Source organism: Pinus tabuliformis, chromosome 9 (assembly GCF_031772625.1).
Source record: "Pinus tabuliformis cultivar Carrire ecotype Pingquan chromosome 9, CPIR1, whole genome shotgun sequence".
Lineage (NCBI taxonomy): Eukaryota > Viridiplantae > Streptophyta > Pinopsida > Pinales > Pinaceae > Pinus > Pinus tabuliformis.
In genome coordinates this window covers 979,984,036-980,011,617 of record NC_142307.1, presented here as the reverse complement: position 1 = coordinate 980,011,617, position 27,582 = coordinate 979,984,036, and the positions used below count along the sequence as shown (strand labels likewise).

Here is a 27,582-nt window from a genome sequence, read left to right as displayed (position 1 = left end):
CCAGACACATACTGGGAAACTACCTCAATCATAATTGCTATCCTCTGCTCATCCTTAGTCCCGACAAGCCCTGAGAAAAGAGTGACACATGTCTCCATTGGGACTAGCTCCATAGACGTAGGCTCAGTGATGAATGATATGCCATCCCTGCAGATGATCACCTCATTCCCTAACCTATGGCTGCCAACTGATGCACCAATCCAATGCCACTGCTGAAAAGTCTCCCCCTAGTGCGCTGAGTGTCACTCAAATATCTCGGGTGAGGTCCTTGTCCCCCGTTGCTCATGCCCAGAGTGCAGGAAGTCGACAGCAAAATCGATTGCGCCTGGGAGGGATGTAGAAGATGGTCAAGCATGAGTCCCTGCGGATACCATCAAGTATCACTCATCTGTGTCCCCATCAATCCTACGTGAACTACGCCCAAAGGTATGCCCAGTGTTTCCGTCCAAGGGTCTCCCTGGAGGCAACACTCCAAGGCCTCGTTGTGTAGTACTATACACCCCTGCATAACAATGTTGCATTAATCGTTATCGGGATAATATCGGCATGAGGAAGATATCGTAATTATCGGGAAATAATCAGGAAAAAATCGTTTGGTACAAAAATATTCCTTTTTTTTCAATTTTTTTAATATCTAAACCATCTACAACATAAAATAAATACATTGACACATAAATATGATAAAAGAACTAATATATAAGATGTTTATATCATTTCTAGTGCTAAAATCAAACATAACATTGAATCATGTCCTGAATAGTAAGTCCTGATTCCCGAGTCCCAACTCAGCCTCAAAATATCAACAAAAAATATAATAATGTATCTCATCATGTCATAATGTCATATACAATAAAATGAAGAAAATAACTAAAGTCTAATCCTATTGATTTCCTCTGCCCCTCTTGTGAGAAAATGCCACAACTTTCCCTTTCCCTCTAGATGTAGATGCTGGTGCCCGTGCTGGTGGAGATGGCAGTGGAGTCTGATGTGCTCTAGAAGCTGAAGAACTATAAATAGGAGCTATAGGAGGTAGACCACGTCCTCTACTGGTGGCAGTGGTAGCCCGGGCAGGTGGTGTCACCTCCTCCTCCTGTCCTCCTCCTCCTCCTCCTCCTCCTCTTCCTGCTCCTCCTCCCCCTCCACTACATCTTGCACTAACCAATCATCAACAGACTCCATGAGAGGCCTCTTGGCCTCAATCCTCCATGCAGCAATGGTGTCAATCCCATCCAATGAGATGGCCTCCACATTAGGTGTCCTCCCAAGTTGCCTCACCCACAATCGAAGATTGTAGTAGACGTAGACCATGTCATTAAGTCGCTGGGACTCCAACCTGTACAAAGATCATGAAATAATAATTAATAATTATAAAAAATTATTGTTTAATGAATTCAAAAATTTATTTGGAAATTTGCAATATTTTAAATGTTTAAGTGTTAACCTGTTGCGCTTCTTGTTCTGTATTTTTTCAAATACACTCCAGTTGCACTCACATCCTGAGGAGCTACATGTTTGGCTGAGGATGCGAATGGCAAGCTTTTGCAGAAGGGGTACCCTGCCACCATACATTTTCCACCATGCATCTACAACAAAATTACAAATAAAATTTTAAATAAACATAAGAAAAAATGGAATTTGAAGAGACAACGAAATTTGAAACAAAGTTACAAACTAAAAAATACCTGGCATTTTAATCGTCCTACAGTGACAGCCATCTCAAAGCCAAATGTGCCACTTGCCATCCTATATGTCTCAATTTGTTTAGAGATCTCTATACGTTGTTCTGGAGATCACACCATCTTCTGGACACAGGATAAGAATCCATCCATGATCTCAGCATCAAAATCAAACCCACATGCGTAAGAAAATGCAAGTTTCAGGAAAAGCCCAGCAGCATGAATGGGACGATGGAGTGTGTTGTTCCATCGCTCATCAATCACTCCCCATAGGAGGAGTTGTCTCTGAAACCCATCATCTCCCTTACCATCATGGTAGGCCCGAATGGCTTCTTTGGCCTTGTCCATGGCCTCATACAAATAGCTCATTGCGGGCTTCTCACCATCAACCAACCGAAGAACCTTTACCAAAGGTTCAGTAACGGCGCACACCTTCTGCACTCCTGCCCAAAAGTCTTCCTGGTATGAAACTAGTCTACATACGGCCTCTCCCTCTGGTTTGCAGCTCATTGACAAAACATGCCACTCCTCTGAAAGAAACATTCTCTTCACATTCCACATAGAATTCAAGAGGGATTGAAGAGATATGAAACTGGTGGCAAACCGTGTAATGGCGGGGCGCACCACTCTTTGTTGTTGGTGAATCTTCTCATCAAGCTAAGCACAGATGTATGATTATATATAAATTGTGTAATGTTTTTGGATGAATCAACAATATCTTTAACAAAGGGAATTTTCCCTATGTCCTCCAACATCAAATCAATACAGTGTGCAGCACAAGGTGTCCAAAATAAAGTAGGATGCCTGTCCATAAGCATCCTGCTAGCAACAACATAATTTGCAACATTGTCCGTTATGACTTGGACAACATTTTTTGCAGCCACCTCCAAAATAAACACATCTAGCAAATCATATAAAGTTCTTGCATCTTTGATTTGTGCAGATGCATCAATAGATTGATAAACATAGTCCCCTTGGGACAACTAACCAAGAAGTTTATAAGGGTTCTCCCCTTTTGGTCAGTCCAACCATCTGACATAACAGTGCATCTTGTTTGTGCCCATGATGCCCTAAAATCCTCCAATCTTTGGGTGCAGTCACGCTTTTCATTTTGAAGAATCCGGCCTCTGAAATCATGATAAGAAGGGATTTTGTACCCTGGGCCAACACTTGCAATAGCATCAACAACAGGTTGGAAAAATGGATTATTCCTTACAATGCTGAAAGGAATATCACTCCAGAGGAGAAATTTTGCCAGCAACTTGTCAGCTTGTTCTTTCTCAGTTCTTTTTAGCATTGAACTAATAGATGGCTATGAACCAGGTGTGGTTCGAGGAACAAAAAATGATGTGGCAGCTACCGGATTGGTTGATGCTGCAGTAGAACCAGTGCCACTTGCTTCAGTTGACCTTTTTAGTTGCCTTTTGATTTCTTCTTTGGCCTCTCTACTTTGGTCTAAAGTTTCCAATGCTTTCATGGCTCTTTGGATGAGTTCAGGATTTGTATTTGAACAAGGCCCCACATCTTTTCCAGGGATTTGTGCAAGGTGATACTTCAACTTGTACACCCCCCCAGACATAGGGTGGCCACACAACTTGCAAGTCAAGTTTAGTCTATCATTCGAAGCATTAGGTTCACCATATTCCCAGAAAGGATCCAATTTCCTTGCCATGTTTGTTTTTGAACTTTGAAGTTGCAAACTTGAATGGTGTTTCGGTGAAGTTGTGAACCTATGGGAAAATAAGGATTACAATTTAGTATTTACAAAATTACAAGTTACAAATTTACAATTTAGTATTTTAATTTTTAATTTTTACATTGTACAATGAAAACCCAAGTTACCCAACCAAAAACAACCATTCCAAAGTTCAAACCCAAGTTACCCAACCATTCCAAACCCAAGCTACCTAACCAAATGGCGAAAACGATGAAAAAAAACATAAACAATGTTTAAAAACAATGAAAACAAAAAAAAATTGGTTCCCATAGTCATACCAAGTTACCCAACCAAAAACAATGAAGAAATACAAAAACAATGTTTAAAAACAATGAAAACAAAAAAAAATTGGTGCCCATACCAAGTTACCCAACCAAAAACAATGAAAAAATACAAAAACAATGTTTTTAAACAATGAAAACAAAAAAAAATTGATCCCCATACCGTTTCTATGGAGAAATCGGTCTCCTCCTCTTGATTTTCTCCTCTAAGCACTTGAATCAGCTTCAAACCCTCTCCAGCAATGTCTCCCAGCTCTCCTCTGCCCTCCGCACGCGACTATGCAAATGAATTCATAAAAAAACCAAAAAAATCTTTATAAAACCTCGCTGCCGCGAAGCCCCACGATAAATTCGGTTTTTATCGCGATTTTTTGGAATTTATCGCGATAATTTGAAAAAATCGCGATAATTTCATAAAAATCGCGCAAAAAAATACCCGCGATAAATTCAAATAAAAATCGTGATATTTTCATTTTATTGAAAAAATCGCGATAAAACGATAAAATCGCGATTTCCACAACACTGTTGCATACCATCGATCATCCCAATACTCCTAGACATGCCATTGTACAATGCGGCCTACCCCTATACACCGCTAGATGCCCTCGGCTACGACTATGCCATCCTGTGTCCCACCTGTGTCATTGTACCTCTCACTACCTGCATGTACTCAATGCGATGTGAGGCACTCCCACTACATAACGCAATCCAACATACTACGACACACCCCCATGCATCTCCATGCCCATTAGCAGACCACTGCTCTCCGGTAGATGCTCCTACCCATCCCTGAATGAGATGGCCTAAAGCTATGTCCATATGCGTCGACCCGCAGCCAACCAAAATCATCACCTCCATTGTCGCATCACCATGCTCTTTGATGAGGGGACCTCCCCTCCAAGTCCTCCCTAAGGGATCCAAGAAGTGAACCTCCCGAGGTGTCAACAACGATGCCACTACTGCTTTGCTCCTCTGTGTCTCACACTAATGCGAAGAATCCCCAACTCCATACAAGGCACTGTCTGGTGACCTGCCAATGCCACCTCCTTCAACAAACTCCTACCAAAGTATGATGATCATCCTGAGACCCTGTGTACAATTGTCATACCAAGACAACCCAAGGAGTCTGCCCAAAAATTGGTCGGCCATTGGTGTTGACTGAAACTCTCCTAGCGGAGGTGCACACTCGACTGCTAGGTCAACTATACCCTCCAGGTTGTAGTCAACCGATATACTTGGAAAATGATAGGTGGTCCCTCCCGGATCCCAATGCCAGTCGGGGCTTTCAGCATCCCCAATGCTTGGAAACTCTTGTTGAGCTCCACTTGGGTCCACTACCATCTCCATAGTCGACTCCACCGAGTACCAATTCAGAATTTCTCACCATCCAACCCCGAGGGAGGGATTGAGTACACGAACTCCTGCACATGGAACAACCCCAACATGCGAGTGTTGCACCCTGTGCAACTCAAGTCATCTCATCTCGCTATCCTTGTCAATACATGAAATGCCATTGCCCTGTCTATGTATGCCTGAAGAGGGTTTCTCTCATGCCCCAATGTGCACTCTAGTTTCACTAGTAGGGAATCCAACCGCTCCCCAACGTGAGTCAATTTGGCTGTGGACTCGGCACAAACTGCTCTCATGCCTTCTAGCTCCTCATTCTGCTACAGAATAGCCTTACGTACTAACACGACCTTCCTTTGTAATGCTAGAAGGTCGACCTAAAACTGGTGGAACTGTCGTGGGCATCTATCACCTGTAAACTCAGTCACAGCTCCAGATACCTCAGCAACTTTTGGAATCTCGTCCAGATGGCTCTATGTGTGTAGGCTCTATCCTCTTCACCAAGGTGTCAACTGAGGCTATCAAAGAGGTCTCTAATAAAGGAGACCCCTGTGCCACATCGAGTATATCAATGTGCTCCTGACCATCCTGTGGGCTCTCAACATCATGCTCAACCTCCTTCTTAGGCTCCTGATATTTAAAGCCAAGTCTCCACCAGCAAAAGTGCCACCTGTTCTCACCCTTTAAATGTCTCTATCCTACCTGCTCCTTTTCAGGAAATCTGGTGCCCTAATCTAGTTGGCTTTCCCCACATGATGTAGATGGTGGCACCCCCACACTCTGCTCACCTCTAACGTCTCCGTTGTAAGGATGAGGATGGGTTTGGTCTGTCACCCTCCTCAACTAGGCAAACCTCTCATCGTCCCAATGAATTCTACCCCAGAATTTCTGCATACTGGATTTCCCTTGAGCCATGGATTTGTCTCTGATTTCACCCATCATTGTGCACTCATACCCAAAGCTTCCATGATTTTCTGGCTAGTTTCCCACATCTGGGCCAAGATCATGCTCTGATACCACTGTAATGTTCCAAACTTAAATAAACAGTGTTTTGCAAAGAAAAAATAATTTACAGCACATAAATTTTAAACAATTAGCAAATGCTCATAAAACTCCAGAAGTAAGGACCAGCTGAGCCATTTTATTAATCAATGGAGAAAGTACAATAGTATGGGGGAATGAACCTAGGCTTGCCTCAATCGCAAGCGTGACAGAACCCAAGTGATAATTCAATGACCTCAAATGTTGGAGATGACTGCTCCTCTAATGCTCTGCGCTGCCATAAAACTACACTGCTGGCTGGAAAGGGACTGCAAGAAATGCTAGCTTTGATGCTCAGAAAATGCTAGAAATTTAACCTCAAGCTCCTTGACCAAAACCCACAAAAGCCCAGAAAGGGTTTGGCCTATCTCTGATCCAAATTCGAACCCACAAAATGGTGTGAATTCCCCAACTAACTAGCAATTCACCCTATTATAAGAATTGAGATTTCAGGCCCGAATAACCTCTGGAAATTTCTGAAATTTTAACCACAGACTCCTCTCAGAAAACTCAGAAAAACCCATGAAGGAATTTGGCTGGTTTAGACTTTTGAAATTCGAACCCCTTGGAGCCCAACTTCAGCTACAACTGCCAAACTCAGCCTATTGGAATCTGCCTCTAAATCCTCCCGGAAAATGGACCCAAAGTGTTGGGATGACCTATGCTATCAATCCCCCGACTTCCCAGATGGGCTTCCGGCCTATGGCACCTGCTCCTTAGCTCCACGAAATTGCTGGACTAGCCCTCTACGCTGTCCCCAACCCCAGTAATTCGAACTACTAGGATGTTGCCTCTGCGGGCTCCAAAATTGACAAGAAAGGTTGGCCCTTTTTTGCTCTCCCAATCCTTTAACTCTCCTAACAAATGCTTGATCATTGATAGCTCCGAACTACCCCTATGTATTCTCTAGCTAGCCAGAAATATGCACTCCTTGTTGTGGCTGAATGGTAGTGCTGTAACACACTCCCGAAACTCTTGAAATACTTATGGAACTGCCTCTCTAGGGTGGGAACGGATGGTCCCCCGAAGTAGAGGTTGAATCTCCTACTTGAGAGATTCATGGCTAAACAGTCGATTGACTCAGCGAAATAGCAGAGCGAACAGTCAAGTAATTTTGATTGCAAGGTGTAAGAATGAATCCAAATGAGAGCTCTCTCCTCCTTTATCTTTGTGGGCCTTCCTTGCCTCATGTGGGCTCCTCCATCCAGCACTTCGAATTCCCTCCAAGCCATTCAAATGGCCTAGTTCGAATTCCCACATGGGTGGCCCCCACCTTCCACTAGCAACCAAATTAAGTCGAATTTCCTCATAAGTCCCTAAGTTGAAAATGCCGGGTTCTTTCCCTTAGCCAAAATTGTGCAAAAATGTGTGGCAACACCCTGTTCCAAATGTGTTTGAGAAGGGAAATGACAGAGACACTTGAAGTTCTCCGAAATGAGGGTGGAATTCCTGGTGCTAAACAATACTTTTCTTCTTGTTCTAAACAACCCCAAGAGAAAATGAAAGGTAAAATGTAATAGTCAAAAGACGATTAGCCAATGAGTCCATCCTCATTTTATAATTTCTCTGCATGCTTCTAGATTCCTTTTTTAATTATTATTTGATTGGTGGGGGCCATTTTCCACTAAGTGACTCTTGCCTCCATTTTAATAAAATAATAATTTGTTGCCAATCTCCAATAAAATAATACTTGCCACCTTTCTCCAAAATAAAATTTGCCACTTTACTTAATATCACAAAAATTAGGCAAAATTCCCATGCTCACAAAATTGGGGATATTACACAATTCCAAGGGGCACATGCAACACTTATAAGCTAATTTCATTTCTCCAATTGAAGTTATATTTGCAACTTAAGTTGAACATTATTTCATTTCCCTTATTTTGAAGCATTGCAAATTAATCTCTCTTTTGGGGAAAATTTACATACATCCATTTAGGCATATTAGCATAACTTGCATCTCTAATTAAATTCACCTCCAAGCATAAGCTTCGTTGATAGACATCATAGGACAAAGATTTTCTTGGAAAGTTTTTCCAACTAGTATGGAGTAAGGTAAAATGTGTCACCTTGCAGTTATGAAGGTGGCACTGTCCCCTTGTAGGAACGAAGGCACACATGGCTTGTAAGGATTAGGGAAAGGGTATCATTAATGACTACTAATGAGTCCTCAGCCCCTCTTCCTTATGGTCACCCTAATCTTTTCTCTTTGGCAAGAGTTTGAAAAGAGAGTCTCTCATCTAGAATAGGCATTTAGTCTAAAAGTTACCAAGATAATTGCATTTCACTCTAGCTAGGTGCATCTCATCCTAATTCACTTTATCTTTTGGAGCATTTTACTTGCTATTTCGATCTTATGTACTTGTTATGATGAGCATGCATTGAAATCATCACTCTTATTATTCTTGAAGTATTCCATTGCAGCAAGTACGATATCTTTGCAAGTAAAAGCTTTGGTTTATTTCAAATTGCAAGTCATTTGAAATGTTATATTTTACATGCTTGGAACTTTGAATGATAGTAGCCTTGATTAAAGCATTTTCATTTCTATATATCTTGCAAATTGATATCATTTTATCCAACATTTATTTGTGTTGCGGGATTACTTGTCTATTTCTTTTTGAGCAAGTGTTTATTATTTTGAAGCAATTATGAAGGCACTGGTTTTACATGTTTATCTTTGAATTATGTGTTGATGATTATTGAGAATATCTTTCATTTCATATCTTGTATTGCTCATCATACTCATTGAACTTGCTCATAATCTTGAAGTAATCCAATTGACCTTAGTATCTCCTAGAAACTTCATATCATTTTTCGTCTTCCATTAGGGACCACCCCCCTTAGCTTACCTAGGAGAGAGCTTTAATGGAGAGAGTTGGGAATAGATGACAGCCCCATCTCTTAGTTTTTCCACCAACCACACCTTGTGGGGTTAAAGACTTTTTCTCACTAACTTAAGTGTGTGTGTTAGGCGGCAACAACAAGGCCAACATTTAGAGAAGTGGCCAACATTGTATTTTCTAAATTCTAAGCCTTTGTTAGCATACATGTTAACAAACAACTAAGTAATCACATTGCTCACTAGAGGTCTGTTAGGTAAGGTTGTTTGTTGGCCCCTCTTTTATATGTTATTGCTGCAAATGATCTAACCTACTAACTGCAGGCTACCTGAATTCGGGGGAATATCAAGGGAAATTTCATGTCACAGGCATATCAAGGGAAATTTGTTCTCAGGGGCATGGAATGTTGGGTTTATCTGATAGATTAGTCCAAATCATGTAACCTTCTATGCCAATCTCCTCAATGCAGGTCCCATTAAATTTGATAAATAATGTCAATATCCAAAGAAAATCCTTAAGTGATAAACATAGAAGTGGAATCCAATCATACCAATATTTTCTGAAGAAATATCTCCTTCTTATATCCTGTGCTGTACAAGTAGAGGGAAAAATATTAGTATAAAAGGAGAAGACACTTTATTACAAAATATCAAAGTTTCACTTCTTTGCAATGAAAATCATCCCAAGGAAAAAGAATAAATAGCCAACGTAACTAGGCAGGTCACAAACTTCTTTGCTTATAGAATAACAATTGTTCATATTCACATGTGCCACCTGAGACTCTGGTATGCATGTTATAACAATTAAAGAAATGCAGTTAAAATTTGTGCTTAGAACATATGTCATGAACTAGGTGGGCAGCAAGCATAATTCCATGAATTATGAGAAATGTAAGGCACTGATAGGGAGATACAATATGGATACACAACTAGCAACATTGCCAACCACTCAACTTTACGATCATTTAGAATTTGTTTGGTCTATAACGAACCAACAAGAATGAGAATAGGTGTTCAAAATTTGCAGAAAAGAAATCTTATACTGGAGTTTAGAAGGATATTTATTGGCATACCTAAATCTGCAGAAGATAAATGCAAAAGAACCTCAACTTTTGGTAGCGTCTTAAACCATCTAAAAACGTGTCTCAAATTTTATGAGCAAACTTGGTGCTTGGACGAGTTCTTGCATAAATATTATAACTATGAGACTTAAGGCACTATCTTCTGTACTTGTGGACAGTTTTGGGATTCGAGAAGGCACTTCAGGAATTTTTTGAAAATATCATAGATCATCTTTGAAGTATGCTAGGTTTAATTGCAAAATCTGTAAAGAAACTTAGCCCAGTGAAATCAGCTCATGACTACTCCAGTACATTAGATTTCAGAAATAATATGAACAGTATACGAGAATGTTCAAGTTGGTTATATATAAGCTGAAGTTTGGATGCTTGCTTAAGTTTTAACTTTTTTCTATTGAAAAGATTATCTTCCCATTCTTAGCACACTATGAGCTTTGCTTTCTAAAGTATCAGAATTCATTTTTTAACATCAAATTACAATGAGATTTTCAAGAAAAAATATTCATGACCTGATGCCACCGCCACCTGCAGGTCCATTCGTATAAAGAGATTCAAATTCCTGTGTAAAATGAACTGCATGATCCTTCAGATTAAATAGACCATCCATTCGCAATCTTAGGTCCATAGGCTCCATGGAAGACAAAGGATGTACATCAGAAGAATGTGCCTGCAAGCTATCTAATCCGATAATATATGAAACTATAAGCTCTTGAGTTCCAGGTGCTCTCCCCTCCATCCATGACCGAACCTATCATGTAAACCCATAGGAGATGACAATTACTCATCATAGTATGCATTTTAAATCTTGCAAAATTCATAGTTGATATTCCTTACATAAAAAATTTAAAAGATAGAATATTAAATTGATTCCACACATCAACAAGATAACTCAAAAACCTACAAGCTCCTAATTTACTTGTTCAACATGTTTTTGGCATTTAGAAAACATTTTTTTGCAAGAAAATAATTCTTATGTTACATGAGATAATTGACCCAAGGTATACCTCAATTAGTTGAACCATGCACCCAAGGCATGTTGCCGACAGGGAGCCCATAGATCACAGGTTATATGTGGTAGTATCTCTTGGGGTTACTAGCTCCTTTTGTGGCTAGCAGTTGAGATGCTCTTCATCTGGAGATTCTAGGGAAGAGAGGAGAATCCCACAAGGCTTTCCTTAGAGAATAAATGAAATAATACAGATTGCCTCATCAAGAAGAACAACGTGACAAGGAACTTCCCCTTCCTACTTGAGCAAGACGGGAAAGCACCTCGAATTCAGATCCATAATCAGAATCTATTATATACTTCCTTGGAGTTTAGCAAAAGCTAGTGTCAATAAGTTATACAAGAATTTTGAAAATACAGAATGCATAACACTTGTTTGGAACCATCAAGGTTAAAATACACCTTACTTTCTAGATGAAAGAGAAGGCTCCCAACCAAAGAACAAACCGCAAGAAACATGGTAAGTTTCTGCAAAACCAAGGATCACCAAATAGGACTTCCTCCCAATGGATAAGATGCACAAAAAGTACCATGAAACCTTTGGCCAATATGAAGTCATATTGCATGAAAAACTCTCAATCCCAAAAGATATGTTTTAGATATGCTATTCCTGGCAAATCTGTGCTTGCAACAAAGACATTAAACCAACAATTACCAGCCAAGGACCTGAAGATTAAAGGAATAGGATGTAGACCAACGACAGTGAATTCTCATCCAATGTTTCTCAGAAATCATAGTTATATAAGTGTTATATCCAGGAGAACTCCCTGATTGGTCACTTTGCTGCTAACAAAATATATCCATATATACACATCATTATGGATATCTATATTTCTTTTTCCAATAAAAACCTCACAGGGAAACCCAAGGGATGATTACCCAAATTCATGAATGGCGTGTTGAATTTTGTAACTATGGTCGGTCTTCATAATTATTATTTTACTCTTGATATATTTGTAAAGCATGTTCTTCATGCTATTTGTCAAAAGAAAAATGTAAAAAGGTATGTTCTTCATGTCCTTTGAAAAAGAAGAAAATTTGAATTTTTAGAATTGAATTTAGTAAAATCGGCCCTCCTAGTTCAAGTCAGCTCCATGAGATCAAGTCTTCCCTAATGAAAAGACACACCCATTTGTCAAGGAAAAACGCTATATATAGAGCTCATCCTCCTCACATATGACACAAAATTTGGATCAATTGTTCAAAAGATTTTGAGGAAGAAACAGGGCCAAGTTTGAGACAAGAAGACAAGGAAGAATCTAAGGAAAAAGGACGAATCTGATCTCTGTGATAGCTTTCTGTTGAAGAATCAAATTTGTTTAGAGGACGAATTTATGTCCTTGCTGAAGCAGATCAGAGCCAGTTGACTTGACAAGGAGGATGGACAAGTTTGACCTAGTTATCGACCAAGATGTACCTCTGTTGATATGAAGAATTTCTCTATTGAAAAAGGGTGCTGGGCTTTTCCCCGTGTGGGTTTTCCCAGGGTAAACTATTGTGTTTCTTTGTGGTTGTCTCTTCATGATCCTATTCTCATAGATGTTAAATGGTTGATGTCTTCTATGTAATTGTTTAATAATGAAATGATGGATAAGAATGAGAAAAGAAGTAAATTATTAGAAACAATTATCAGTATAGAAGACCTATTGAAAAATCAACATGGGATCACAGCTTCGTGTAAGAGCAGACTCGAAAAGATTCAAGCTAATCTGTAGGGTTTGATCTATCTGTTCAGGTATCTCATTCTAGAAGAAGATCGAAAGTTTGTTAGAAGCCCTAGTCCGAACTCAAAAATCCAATTCTCTGAAAGAGGGTCAAAGCCCTAGCTGAAGGCCGAAGTTTTATGATTAATTATTGCTCCAATGTGAAGGTCAAAGTCCTCATTATGCCTTAGGCCTTGAATAGGCCAGAATAAACCTTAATATGCCTGATCTGAATGATCTCAGAACTTGTATCCTGAGAAGCCTCTGTTCATATATTAAAAGACCGAAATCCTCAGATTTTTAGAGGCCAAAATTATCTTTGTTCCAGTCTCAGAACTAATTTGAAAGGACCTGATAAAGTCTGAAAATCTTAGTAGTTGATTGCAGGGGGTCTGAAAATATCAGAATTTATAGGCCAAGAAGCCTCAGGACTGATGCCTCAAGTGGTTGGGTCGAAGTGTTGGAGATCTAGGCAAACATTTATCTCCATACAATGACACTCAAAGAAGTCCAGTGAAACCAGAAACCTATAACAGAATCTCTGAGCAAGCCTAAGAAGAAGAGCTCAGGTCAAATGCTAGAAGGCCGAAAGACTTCATTAAATGACCTCAGAAATATCACAGTTTTGTTTTTGGTTTCAAAAGACCACGTCAACATAACTTGAGACGACTTGAACTTGTGGTCAAAAGTCATCAAAGAGTCCCAAATGTATATCACCTCTGTGCAAACATCTGGAAGAAGATTTGTTCTTCTAAACAAGCCTCAGTTGATTAATGATCTGTTGCAATAGGTCGAAGGATCTCAGAGTTAGAGTAGACGATTACAATATGAATGATCATATGAATTGTGCATAGGTTTGTTTGATCTCAAGAATGATTTCAAACATAAATTATACAAAAAGTGTTGAAGCAGAGATCAAAACCTCTGGATAAGGTAGACAGATCTCAGAAAGATCGAAGTCTAATCTCTGTTGTGCAAGCTTTTAATTGGCTAAGCCATATCCAAAATGAAGGAGGCGAGTTCCTGAGAAATCAATCTAGTAGCACTTTGGAAGATTGTTTCCATACAATTACATGAGATGTGTGTGACAATACAGTGAGATCAGTGAAGCCATTCATTACCTAAATCAAGAGACACTGTACTGAAAAGAAGAAATGACAAGTTTGAGAAGAGGATCAACGCCTCAAGGTGTAAGGAATAATATCCCAAATACAAAATTTTTGCAATATTGCTTCAGAAATTTATGAGGTCAATTTTAATAAATAATTTGCACAAATTGAACCATAAAAATAATGAAAAAATCTGGAAATATATTCTGCAACTGAAGAATAAACATGCAGAGAATCTCAACCTTATTTTATTAGTATAGAATATGGTGGTACAAGAACTGGAAATGGCTGAGGCAATAGCCTCAAAATGATCTACAATAATGCCACATCTGGCCTCCAAATAAATTGATCTGATGACTGCACCTATGAATTCTAAGTGAACTCACCAAGGGGAGAGATGGGATCTCGCCCACTCTCACTAAATCACCCAAGGGTTTTCATCTCGGGGCTACTAAAGTAGAGAACTAAATACTCCATCTACAACAAAGACAAATGCTCAAACCAAGATGTCCTCGAATGATCTCCTCCTCCTTTTAAAGATTCAATAAATAGATCTCCATGCTTCTAGAAGTATCTTATGTTGATTATTTTAATATTATTCTAGAAGCTCCCCCTTGACTCCATATAAGTGAATTTTAATTTTATTTTATTTCACTTAAGTCAATTTTGACCTTTTCCTCCAATTAATTATTTTCCCCTCCTTTTATTTAAGTAAGTGACTAATTGAAGTCACTTTTAATCTGGGAAAATGATAAATTGCTCACCATACTTTATCTGCCCATTGGAAGTCTCTCCTTATCATCCCATCATGTAGATCTTCTCGTTTTGGTTTCGACGAGCTATTACACAGAGGTGTTCCATCAAATACTCCTCCCGGAATGCCACCTCAAGTGTAATTAATCAAGTCAGGCTGAATAATAACCCTGTTTTATAGAAGTTGTCGGAATGCAATGGAACAAAAGGCAAGTTGTGTGGATGATGGAATATGCCAAGCGAACGCCATCGGATCCCATTAAAATCCCTCAAAATCCCTCTGGGACCCCTGATGGTGTAATCCTACTCATGTGCCCTAGCCATTACATACACTGGAAATCCATCCCGATTGTATTATAGAGGAAATTGCAAATGGGGACTGTTGACCACTACGTGTCAACTACCCATGGCAGTACACCCCCTTTTCTTCGCAAAAACGGATAGCGCTTGATCAACATGTCCGTGCCATTCGATAGTCATCGTCGACTTGATCATACTGTTGTAAACCCAGTCTGCATGTGTGAATTGTAAATAATCTTAGCAGATATGAGTCATGTATGTAAATTGCCTAGGTGGACCTAATTTTCTAGTGATAATCTACGTTCCGGAAGGTTTTTCGTCTCACCAATCCATGATCGGCAGAGTTTTCCTTCAGCCTAACCCCAAAGCCGGAATGAATTTTGTCATTAGAATCTTAGAGGAATCCTAGTGTGTTGATCTGCTAGATTATATTTGGTTGCAGAACTGGGTGGTTTATGAGGGTCTTTGTCAAATGGGTTTTCCCCTTTGAGATGTAAAATTGTAAAAGTCATGATGTAAAGTGTCTTGAGGGTTAGAAAATGTTTTAATCCCCTCATAAGTCCTAAGTCCTAGGTCCTAGGTGATTTTTCCAAAGGCTAAGTTCGAGGATCCATTTAAAAATAAATTTAAAATTAAAAATTGAAAAATTGAAAAGATAAAAAACAATAAAAAAGGAATATATATATATATATATATAAAAGATATAAAAAATAATAATAATAATAATAAAATAAAATAAAAACTTAAAAATAATAAAATAATATTTTTGAGTAAATAAATGCAGAATTTCAAATTTTTAATGCATTAAAAATTCGACGGATGAGATTAAGAGATATTTTGATCCTCATCGACGGTCGAGATCGTTTTGACATGGATCACTCGAACTAGCCATTGGGAATTTTTCCTTTAAATAGGGTGCTAGGGGTCATTTGAGAAGGGATTCGATCTGTGAGTCTTGTGCTGAAGAAGCTCTCTTGTAAACCTTTTCTGGTGCTAATAAAGAAAGACTTTGGGGTTGAAATCTTGCTGGTGTTACTCTCTTGAAGTGCTGTGAGCTATTTTATTTTCTACACATTTTAATTTTCAGCCATTAGTAACAGCGCATTGTAGAGTATTGTTGAACACAGGTATCTTGTTCACTTGCTAGGGTTTGAATGGTATTAGGATTTCTGAAATAATGACAGGTATCTCCATTGCATTTGAGATCTAGTACTGTTTTTTCTCTCTTTATTGATGGTTGAAGTGAGCTGTGCAGGAAATCCTTATTGAAGAAGATCAGTGGACATTTGGAGAAGTTCTCGGCTAAACCAGCCAACTCCCACAAGCATTCTCTTGCAGAGCCCAACTAGTTTTGATCCTGGGTTTATCATTTAAGTTTGTTTTTTTCTAATTTGCATGAGAGATTTCTGAAGTATTTCATAATAAATCTGAAATTTTGATAATATCTCTGTTGATTATTGATAAATATGGCTGTTTAAGAGTCGAGAAATTATAAATACTGTAAATTTTTCGCTGGGTTTAGGGTTTTCAGTTTCGTTTCTTGCACATATTATTTTAGGTTTTTTTTTCTTTTGCAGGTTACAGGTGCAGGTTTTGAGAAATTTTCAGGGTTTTCTTAGACAAGTTTGGAGCAGGGAGTTTCAAATATTGATTTTGTGGAAAGCTGCAGTGGTTTTTCTGGGCAATCTGTTCCATCTCCATAGCTGCCAAATCCACAGGCATATTCCCAATCTGTCAAACCCTCACGCTGCTACTGATCTGCATTCCCCATTTGCGTTCCACGCAGTTCCTTCTGGCATTCTCAGTCACCAGACATTCCATCGCCCTCGCAGTCCCTTGCTTTTTCAACGTATTCTTCATGCACCCTTCGAAAACAACACCGTCCACGCTACTCGCATCCTCACTCTGATCCCTGCGGCGCTCCTCCACACAGTCTTCACGCATTCCTCTTTCCTTCTACGCATTCTGAGCTGTCCAACCTGCAAATTAAATCCACTCAACCTCCAACGTGCTCCCTTTACCTGCGCAGTTCCTTCCTCGGTCACACGCTGTCACCTCATATTTGTAAACGAAAGCTCAAAACCCGCAAACCTAAAGGCAAAATACCAGACGTGGTTTCAAACCATTCCTGTCTCCTTCACGCTATCGCCGTCGGATTCCCTCAACCTTGTAAGCATTATGCAGCAAGAAACGCTTCAGATTTTTACGGTTACGCCCTCAGTGTTGACCTGCTCTTCGATCTACACTTGCAACTGCTCGACGGCTTCATCCGCGCTACGCTTCCTTGCAACCTTCATCGCAAACCCGTCGAAGCACCCTGCCGTAACATGCGCTCGTTGGACAGTAAATCATCATGCTTTTTTTTTCTATTTTATTTGTGTATGGTTAATGCGTTCTGTGGTTAGTTTTATTTTTTTATGTTGTGTGCTTTAACATATATTAAAAAGAATCAAAAAGGCAAAACTCGATTTTTTCATTTTTTCTATTATCTACTTAGATTTTAGTTTTGGTCAATTTCGACTTTAAATTTAGAATTTTATTTAATCTTTGTTTAGCTTAGGGCTTTAGATTATTTTTTGATTTAGTGTTATGTTTAAACAATTTTTAGATTTATTTAAAAAATAAAAAATGATAAAAGTAATAGATCATAAAAAAATATAAAATATAAAAAAATCCCTTGTTTAGACTTTAGTTAGGGTTTAGGTTTTATATTTTGTTTAAATTTTTAGATTTAAAGCTTTAGATTTTAATTTAGATTTATTTTTATAGTTTTAGATTAGATTAGATTAGATTTTATTTTTCATTTTTTTGTTTTGTTCCATTTTGAGTTTAAAGTTTAAAAAGTCATAAAAAATCTAAAATTTTAAAATCATAAAAATTATAAAAAATATAAAAATACAAAAAGTCCCTTTAGTTAGGGTTTTGGTTCTATTTTTGTTTAATTTTTTCAGAACTAAAACTTTAGTTTTAGTTTAGATTTAAGTTTTAAGTTTTTCTTTTAAATATAACAAATAAAAATTTATAAAAATTATAAAATTATAAAAAAAAGGAGTTTCTTTTCTTTTAAAGTGTAGATTTAGATTTTTAAGTTTCATTTAGTTTTAATTTTTGTTTTATCTGAAAAACATAAAAATATTTTGGAAATTTTTTGCCAGATTCAGTCTTAGCTCAGGGATTTATCACGTTTTATCTTTTCTGCTGAGGCTAAAATTTTGATATGGAATTATTATCATTTTTATGTGATTTAGCATGCTTGAATGATCATTTTTGAAGATTAGCTACATGAATGTGATATCTGGTTAGCATTTAAAATTACATGGTTGTGTATCGAACTTTATCTTTCGAAATTTTAAATTGCTGGAGTATCATTAAGCCGTCAAGCATTTTCTCGCATTTGATAAAAGTTAATATTCGCTCGGGTTATTTAAATTTAAATGATTGCTCTACATGGTTTACATTTCTGCAACATTTAGTAAGTAATCATTTAAAACATTAACTCCATAAGGCACTGGTCTATTCATTTAATAAAATCTTTTAAGTGTTTGTTCCCCCTCGTGTCTCCCAACCCAACTGGTCCCCAGTTGGTCATTCATTATCCCATAGGGTCTACCCCCCCTTAGCCGCGGGAGACAGGCTTAAACGGAGAGATCGGAGATCAGGGTGACAGCCCCCGGTCTGAGCGTTGTTGTGACAATCTGTGCGACAACAGGGACATTACAAGTCATCTCGCCCCAAGATTGGTTGCACTTAAGAAATCCATATTTGTCATGTTCCTACACAAACTAGCAAAGTCTAGTTTGTGGGCTAAAACTAGAAGGCACAACAACACTATGGGGCAAAGGCTCCCATTATCACCACAGCTTATGTCCCCTTCTCTTCTTGGATTTTCACTGCCAAGAGGAGTCCCAATAATCCTCGCTCGACATAAATGTTCTTGTTGGAATTTCTAAGTCTATCCGTTAGAAATTCTTCCTATACTATCTGATTTATTTCTTCCTACTTGTTCTGTTAATTAACAAGTTATTTACCATGTAAATACTGAAAATAAATACAAGTACAGTCTCAACACATACAAATCATCAATTGAAAGAAACAAGAACACAAGAGACACAGTTAGTTTTGGACTAATGTCCCCAGAAAAACCCAATGCAGGAAAACCGATGCAGCTATTAGAGGGCTTTATTATTAAGCACTTTCATAATACAATCTGGGTGCCAGAAATGGCTCACCCAACAGAGAATTCCCTCGGCAGCAGTACCTCTTAGTCGGAGACAGATATCAGCCCCAATCTGCCCCACGAAATCTCCTAGCGTCAACCTCTAGGGTCAGCGTCAGCCTCTCTGGCCCAGCATTAGCCTCTCTGGGTTTTGTGTCAACCTCTAGAGCCTCTGCGTCTCCCACGCTAGCCCCCCTCAGGCTCTGCGCAGCTCCTGGCTGCCTCTACATGGCTCTGCGTCAACCCTCTCCTGGCTTCTGCGCTAATGATTTTGATATTATCTCTGCCTCTCTGCTAATGTATTCACTGCCCCTCAGCTGCAACTCTGATCACTCCTTCGATTTCCTCAACAAGCTCTACCCCAAAAAATCAAATTCTTGATCAACTCGGTGTGTTCTCCAACTAACCCTCACGCCTCTTCTTATACTTTTCTCGTTGACAATTCAACGGCCGAGATTAAGTCGCTAATCAACGGCTAAGATTAGCTCTGGCTTGATCCATGACTTTTGGACCATTCCAAATCAGTTTTATATTAATTCACATTAATATTTTATTTTCCCTAAGTTTAGACTTAGGGACTCCATTAAAAATATTAATTATTTTAATGTCTCCCAAACTAATTAGATTCTACCCAAACCATTTTTGGGTTTTGGAGATCTCATGTGCTTTAGCCTCTCCACCAATTTTCAAGGCTAGAGCACATCCGATGCTACCCCAAATCAACATTCCCTCTTAGCAAGGACTGTGCTCTAATAATACTCCTCACTGAGTATCACCCTGATCATCCGGCATTGATCCCTGTGTTGATGCTAGGCTTGCTGCCCAACATCCTCTACACTGTTGCATCATGTACTGCTGCCCATGGCCCTGCCACTACCATTGTTGCATCCATACAACAGCTCCCTCTGCATTCGTGTTGCTGCTCATGGCCATGTCGCTGTCACTGCTATATCTGCACTGCATCCCCTGTCATCATGCTGCATTGTGTTGCTCATAGCACTGCTACTGCTAACTGCTGCATTGTAACTCAGTTACTGAGAAGTAAGTAACTGATCCCCCAACTCTGACATCTCTGTCAAGCTAGAAACACTCCTCATGCTGAAGCTCCCTCTGTCGCTAACAAGTGCTCCCTCTCTAACCTCTGTGTTGCTGCAACAACTCTATGCCTCTCGCACTGCTGCCTCACGCTGTCCTGGGACTCCTGCGCTGGAATTTCTAATTCTAACTGTTAGAAATCTTTCCTGTACCTTCTGATTTATTTCTGCCTACTTCTTTTGTTTAATTAACAAGTTATTTACCATGTAAATACTGAAAATAAATACAAGTACATGATCAACACATTATAGATCATCAACTGAAGGAAAAACAAGCACACAAGTGACATCGTTGTTTTTGGACTAATGTCCCCGGAAAAACCCAATGCGGGAAAACTGTTAAGATATGGTATGTTCTATGCTTATAACAGTTTACTTCTTTTCCTTATTTTATTCCACAGATTAGCAATCACATGTACATAAAGTAGATTGCAGATAGAACATTAAACGATCAATAGAAAACAAGCGAAGACAAGAGGCATAAGATGTGGCGGCTAGCCAGGGACAAACCCAACAATGTGTGGGGAAACCCTTTGATCAATACTTCCTTTATCTTCAATAATTCAGCAGAGAGAAATAGTACAATAAATCTGATTTATATCAGCAATAGAAAACCCTAGAGCAGCAACATCAGCATTAGCGGCTTCATCATCAAACTAGGGCAGACGATATCTCACAAACCGACTGCCGGATCGACTTGATTCCACCACCAAACGTTGCGGCTTCTAGAGGAGGTTCAGATGAACCTACAACGCAGTTCAAATGAGGAGATCTTCTAGTCCACTCAGGTCAAAATTTACTTCTGCAATTGTAGTTTTAGTTTCGGCAACTTCCGACTTCAAACTAGGGCAGTCGATATCTTGCAAACTGTCCGTCGGATTGACTTGATTCCACCACCAAAAGTTGCAGCTTTCAGAGGAGGTGCAGATGAACCTACAACGCAGTTCAGATGAAGAGATCTTCTAGTCCACGCAGGTCAATATCTACTTCTGCAGTTGCAGCTTCAGTTTCAGCAGTGTTCGGCTTCAAACTAGGGCAGTCGATATCTTGCAAACCGTCCGTCGAATTGACTTGATTCCACCACCAAAAGTTGCGGCGTTCCGAGGAGGTTTAGATGAACCTACAGTGTAGTTCAGATGAGTCCACGCAGGTCAATCTTTACTTTTGCAGTTGCAGCTTTGTTTCAGCAACTTCCGGCTTCACGTGTGAGGGAGAGACCCTTTTCTACACAGTAAAGAAGAGACTCTTTTCTGCGCAATAGAGAGAGAGATGTGATGATATGAGTGAGTGCAAATGAGGAAAAGTCCTCTTGTATTTATACACAACTGATGATGTTTGAATAGATGTGACTATTAGGCTTCTGAGCCTACATGAGTTGTAGGTTGGCTTGATAATAATTCCATAATCAAAATAAATTCATATCTCCATGAATACTTATTGGAATCGGATGATCTTTATATCAATCATACACCTCTCGACGAGAGGAATCTAAGAAAAATATTATCAAGCATGAATAAGATGACCCACATGAAGTTTTGACCTAGTTGCCAATTTTAACAAAAACCGGTGCAACTGTCAGAGGGTTTTATTATTAAGAAGTTTCAGAATATAATTTGGGTGCCAAACTAGCTCACCCAACAGAGAATGATCTTCGCAATAGTACCTCTCAATTGGAGACAGATATTCTGGCTAAAACCCCGGATGAACAATCCCATAGCTCTCAGCTCCAATCTGCCCCATGAAATCTCCAGCGTCTGCCTCTAGGGACTACGTCAACCTCTCTGGCCTAGCATTACCCCAACTCGCCTTGCATCAACCTCTAGAGGCACTGCGTCAACCTCCAGAGCCTCTGTGTCACCCACGCTGGCTCTCTCTTTCACTGCGCAGCTCCTGGCTACCTCTGCGTGGGCCCTGACTGGCTTTGCGTGGCCTCTAGCTGGCTCTGCGTCCCTCTCTCCTAATTTTGCGCTAATTCTCTCGGTACCCTCTCTGCCTCTTTGTTTCTGTATTCATTGCCCCTCAACTGCAACTCTGATCACTCCTTCGATTTCCTCAACAAGCGCTGCCCTAGAAAATCGAATTCTTGATCAACTCGGTGCCTTCTCTAAGTGACCCTCAAGCATCCTCTTATACTTTTCTCATTGACAATTCAATGACCGAGATTAAGTCCCTAATCAATGGCTAAGATTAGATCTGGCTTGATCCATGACTTTTGGACCATTTTAACTCAATTTTACATTAATTCACATTAATATTTTATTTTCCCTAAGTTTAGACTTAGGGACTCCATTAAAAATATTAATTATTTTAATATCTCCCAAACTGGTTAGATTTTGCCCAAAACATTTCTAGGTGTTGGAGATCTTATGTGCTTTATCCTCTCCACCAATTTTCATGGCTAGAGCACATTCGATGCTACCCCAAATCAACACTCCCTCTTAGCGAGCACTGTGCTCTAATAATACTCCTCATTGAGCATTATCCTGATCATCCGACATCGGTCCTTGTGTTGATGCTAGGCCTGCTGCACAACATCCTCTGTACTGCTACATCATGCACTGCTACCCATGGCCCTACCACTGCCACTGCTGCATCCGTACGACAGCCCCTCTCATCATGCTGCATTTTGTTCCCCATAGCACTACCACTGCTAACATCTTAACTGCAACTCACTTACTGAGAAGTAAGTAACTGATCTCCCAACTCTGACATCTCTGTCAGGCTAGAGACACCCACGATGTTGAAACTCCTTTTGTCACTAACAAGTGCTCCCTCTCTGACCTTTGCGTTGCTGCAACAACTCCATGCACCTCGCATTGTTGCCTCACGTTGTCCTAGGACTCCTGCACTGTAGCTCCCTTTGTCACTCCATCCACATCTATCTCTACTAGCATCCGTCAGTACTGCTACTCCTCTTCGAGGCTCCGTAGCAAAGGTATAATCCAAGAAGTTGGGTACCTCAAGGATCCTGCCCCTCATCCCCTATAGTTCGTTTGACTACAGCTCGATGTCTCCCCACCTCTTCTCTCAAGGTGCATGAGGACTCATGGCACAGTCATCATCTGTCTCCACTTCCTTCTCCGCCCTTACTGGCGCAGCCTTTGTCTCAGAGGCCTCTCCCTTGCTCTTCTTCCTTGGACACTGACTCACATAGTGACCTAGTTCCCCACAGTGGAAGCATTTGAACCTGGAGAGGTCCTTCTTTCGTTTCTCCTACTTTCCCTCAGATGCTAGGGCAGCATCCTCCTCTTCCTCCTTCTTGATTCTGACACCCTTGTCGTTGCTTCCCACCTTGGTTAGCCTTTTGATTCTCTTCATGGCGAAGAGCTGCCCACAGTTCCTCCCAATCTGGAAGGGTCGACCTGTCTAGTATGCTCTGGACAAACACCTCCTAGTCTTCTGAGACTACGTTCAGGGTTGTTCTCACCATCAATTCTTGATCCGGCTGGCCCCTATGGAAGTCCGTTGATCCCGTATCTCCTTCAATTGACCGAGGAAGGTGTCGATTTGTTCTCCCTTCTGCATCTGGTATGACCGCAGTTGATTTTCTAGTAGCATCTTCCTCTACATGGAAGTATGTTGATACAATTTTGTCAGGGCCTCCCACATCACATTTGTCGTTTCCTTTTCGGCAATATGTGGTACTACATGTCCTTGACCCTGTCAAGGATGATACTCTTGGCCCTCGCCATTGCCTCCTCATACTTGTCGTTCTCAACTGGGTCAACTGGGATCGCTATCGTCTTCAAGGCGAAGTGCTTGAGACGATTCTTGTCTAAAACGGACAAGATTCTGGCCTTCCAAACTACGAAGTTTGAAGCTCCGTCTAGTCTGTCCTGGTCTCTTACCTCGTTCATTGCCATTTCGCTGCTCCTCTATTTCCCTTCTAGAATTTCTCGGTGTGACTCCCTTTGAGCCTTGATTTCCCTCCTGGAAACCCCTCTGCCAATGTCGAGATGCCCCCACTCTGATCGTTAGTGCAACTGCACCACTGATCCGGATTTCTTGGCTAGAAATCCTAGGCAGCAACTCTCTCCTCCTTGGTCTTGCCCTGTTTGGTACTATTTTGACCACAGTACCCCACCAGCTTCACTCCGCAACTTACCCACAGCCTCCTATGCCTCAGCGAACTGAAAGTTAGAGCTTCTAGGCTCTGCGCAATCGCGGCCCCAGCAAAATCCGCACCTCCTGGCCATGGGCGTCAATCCTTCCTAACTGAGAAAGATGACCGGGCACTGCGTAGGTCAGGTTTGCTCCCTCTGCCACTGCTCTGATCCTCCTCCCGACTCAAACTTGATGACACAGGCACTGCGTCAGCCCGCCCTTGCTGCTTCTCCGCTAGGAACAATTGTCACTCGGGATAGTTGTTTTTGTTGTTGCTGCTCTACTCGGTTGATGCCCCCAGTTCTCCTGTGATCTGCAACCACGCTTTGATACCATGTTGGAGTTTTTAATTCTAGCCGTTAGAAATCCTTCCTGTACCTTCTGATTTATTTCTGCTTACTTGTTCTTTTTAATTAACAAGTTATTTACCATTTAAATATTGAAAATAAATACAAGTACATGCTCAACACATTACATATCATCAACTAAAGGAAAAATGAGCACAAAAGTGACACCGTTGTTTTTGGACTAATGTCCCCGGAAAAATCCAATGCGGGAAAATCGACGCAGCTATCTGAGGGTTTTATTATTAAGCAGTTTCAGAATACAATCTGGGTGCCAAACCGTCTCACCCAACAGAGAATGATCTCGACAGTAGTACCTCTCAATCAGAGACAGATATTCCAGCTAAAACCCCGGATGAACAATCCCACAGCTCTCAGCTCCAATCTACCCCACGAAATCTTCAACGTTTGCCTCTAGGGATTGTGTTAGCCTCTCTGGCCCAGCATCACCCCAACTCGCCCTGCGTCAGCCTCTAGAGGCATTACGCAGCTCCTGGCTACCTTTGCGTGGGCCCTGACTGGCTTTGCGTGGCCTCTAGCTAGCTCTACGTCCCTCTCTCCCGTCTTCTGCATTGATGCTCCCAGTACCCTCTCTGCCTTTGCTTCTGTATTCACTGCCCTCAGTTGCAACTCTAATCACTCCTTTGATTTCCTCAGCAAGGCCTGACCCAAAAAATTGAATTCTTATCAACTCGGTGTGTTCTCCAAGTGACCCTCAAGCCTCCTCTTATATTTTTCTCATTAACAATTCAACGGCCGAGATAAAGTCCCTAATCAACGACTAAGATTAGATTTGGCTTGATCCATGACTTTTGGACCATTCTAACTCAGTTTTATATTAATTCACGTTAATATTTTATTTTCTCTAAGTTTAGACTTAGGGACTCCATTAAAAATATTAATTATTTTAATATCTCCCAAACTGGTTAGATTCTGCCCAAACCATTTTTGGGTATTGGAGATTTCATGTGCTTTAGCCTCCACCAATTTTCATGGCTAGAGCACATCCGATGCTACCCCAAATGAACATCCTGCACTGTAGCCCTCTCTGTCATTATATCCACATCCGTCGCTACCAACATCCGCAAGTCTTGCTACTCCTCTTCAGGGCTCTCGTAGCAAGGTATAATCCAAGAGGTTGGGTACCTCGAGGATCCTGCCCCTCATCACCTGTAGTTCGTCTGACTACAACTCGATGTCTCCCCACCTCTCCCGAGGTACATGAGCACTTATGGCACAGTGGTCATCAGTCTCCACTAAATTCTTTGCCTTAGCTGGCGTAGCCTTGGTCTCAAAAGCCTCTCCCTTGCTCTTCTTCCTAGGACACTAGTTCGCATAGTGACCCAGTTCCCCACAGTGGAAGCACTTGACCTTGGAGAGGTCCTTCTTCTTCCGTTTCTCTTGCTTTCCCGTAGATGCGAGAGCCACATCTTCTTCCTCCTCCTTGATTCTAACCCCTTTTCCGCTACTCCCCGCCTTGGACACCCGTTTGATCTCTTCTTGACGAAAATCCACCCACAGTTCCTCCCAATCTAGAAGGCTCGTCCTGCCCAGTATGCTTTGGACCTCCCAATCCTCAAAGACTGCATTCAATGCGGTTCTCACCATTAGTTCCTGATCCGGTGTGGCCCTTATGGAAGTTAGCTGATCACGGATTTCCTTCAATCCACCGAGGAAGGCATCTATCTGCTCTCCTTTCTGCATCTAATATGACCACAACTAGTTTTCAAGTAACATCCTCCTCTGCACAGAAGTATGCTGGTACGATTTCTTCAGGCCCTCCCACATCTCATTTGCCATCTCCTTTTCGGCAATGTTTGGCACCACATGATCCTTGACACCATCAAGGATGATGCACTTTGCCCTAGACATTGCCTCCTTGTACTTATCATTTTCAGCTGGGTAAATCAGGATCGCTATTGTTTAAAAGGTGAAGTGTTTGATGCAATACCTGTCTAGAATGGACAAGATCGTGGCCTTCCAGACTACAAAGTTTGAAGCTCTGTTTAGTCTATCCTAATCTCTTAGCCCATTCACTGCCATTTCGCTGCTCCTCTTTCGACTCTTTCAAGTCTCTCTACTTCTCGTCTGGAAGTTCTCGGTGTGACTCCCTCTGAGCCTTGATTTCCCACCTGGAAACCCCTCTTCCAATGTCGAGATGCCCTATTCCGATCGTTAGTGCAGCTTGCACCACTGATCCGGATTTCTTGGCTAGAAATCCTTAGCAGCAACTCCCTCCTCCTTTGTCTTGCCCTGTTAGGTACTTTTTTGACCACATTGCCCCACTAGCTTTGCTCTGCAACTTACCCATAGCCTCCTATGCCTCAACAATCTGAAGGTTAGAGCCTCTAGGCTCTGCGCAATCCGACACCAGCAAAATCGCACCTCCTAGCCACGGGCGTCAATCCTTCCTGACTGAGAAAGATGACCAGGCACCGCATAGGTCAGGTCTGCTCCTCTTTGCCATTGCACTAATCCTTCCCTCATGGCTCGAACTAATGACGTAGGCACTGTGTCACCCCTTCCTTGTTGCTTTCCGCTAAGAAGAGCTTTTGTCACTCAAGGCAGTTGTTTCCGCTGCTGCTTTCTCTGCTCAGCTGATGCCCTCAGTTATCCTATGATCTGTAACCACGCTCTTATACCATGTTGGAATTTCTAAGTCTATCTGTTAGAAATTCTTCCAGTACTATCTAATTTATTTATTCCTACTTGTTCTGTTAATTAAAAAGTTATTTACCATGTAAATACTGAAAATAAATACAAGTACAGTCTCTATACATACAGATCATCAACTAAAAGAAACAAGAACACAAGTGACACAATTATTTTTGGACTAATGTCCTCAGAAAAACCCAATGCGGGAAAACTGGTGCAGCTATCAAAGGGTTTTAATATTAAGCAGTTTCAGAATACAATCTGGGTGCCAGAAATGGCTCACCCAACAGAGAATGCCCTCGGTAGTAGTACCTT

General features: G+C 40.7%; 1 protein-coding gene across 6 annotated transcripts in view; it reads right to left on the bottom strand.

Annotated features, from left to right (window-relative positions):
* Positions 1 to 27,582, bottom strand: part of LOC149152008 (propionyl-CoA carboxylase) — a 522,038-nt gene that overhangs the window by 61,442 nt on the left and 433,014 nt on the right. For 5 of the 6 annotated variants that reach the window (XM_089439612.1, XM_089439611.1, XM_089439613.1 and 2 more), the window contains 2 exons: positions 10,493 to 10,731; positions 9,456 to 9,495 (listed from right to left, as the gene is read on the bottom strand). In XM_089439612.1, the coding sequence (XP_089295738.1) occupies positions 9,456 to 9,495; positions 10,493 to 10,731 (279 nt within the window). The remainder of the gene's footprint in view (positions 1 to 9,455; positions 9,496 to 10,492; positions 10,732 to 27,582) is intronic. The other variant, XM_089439615.1, reaches the window with a different exon arrangement.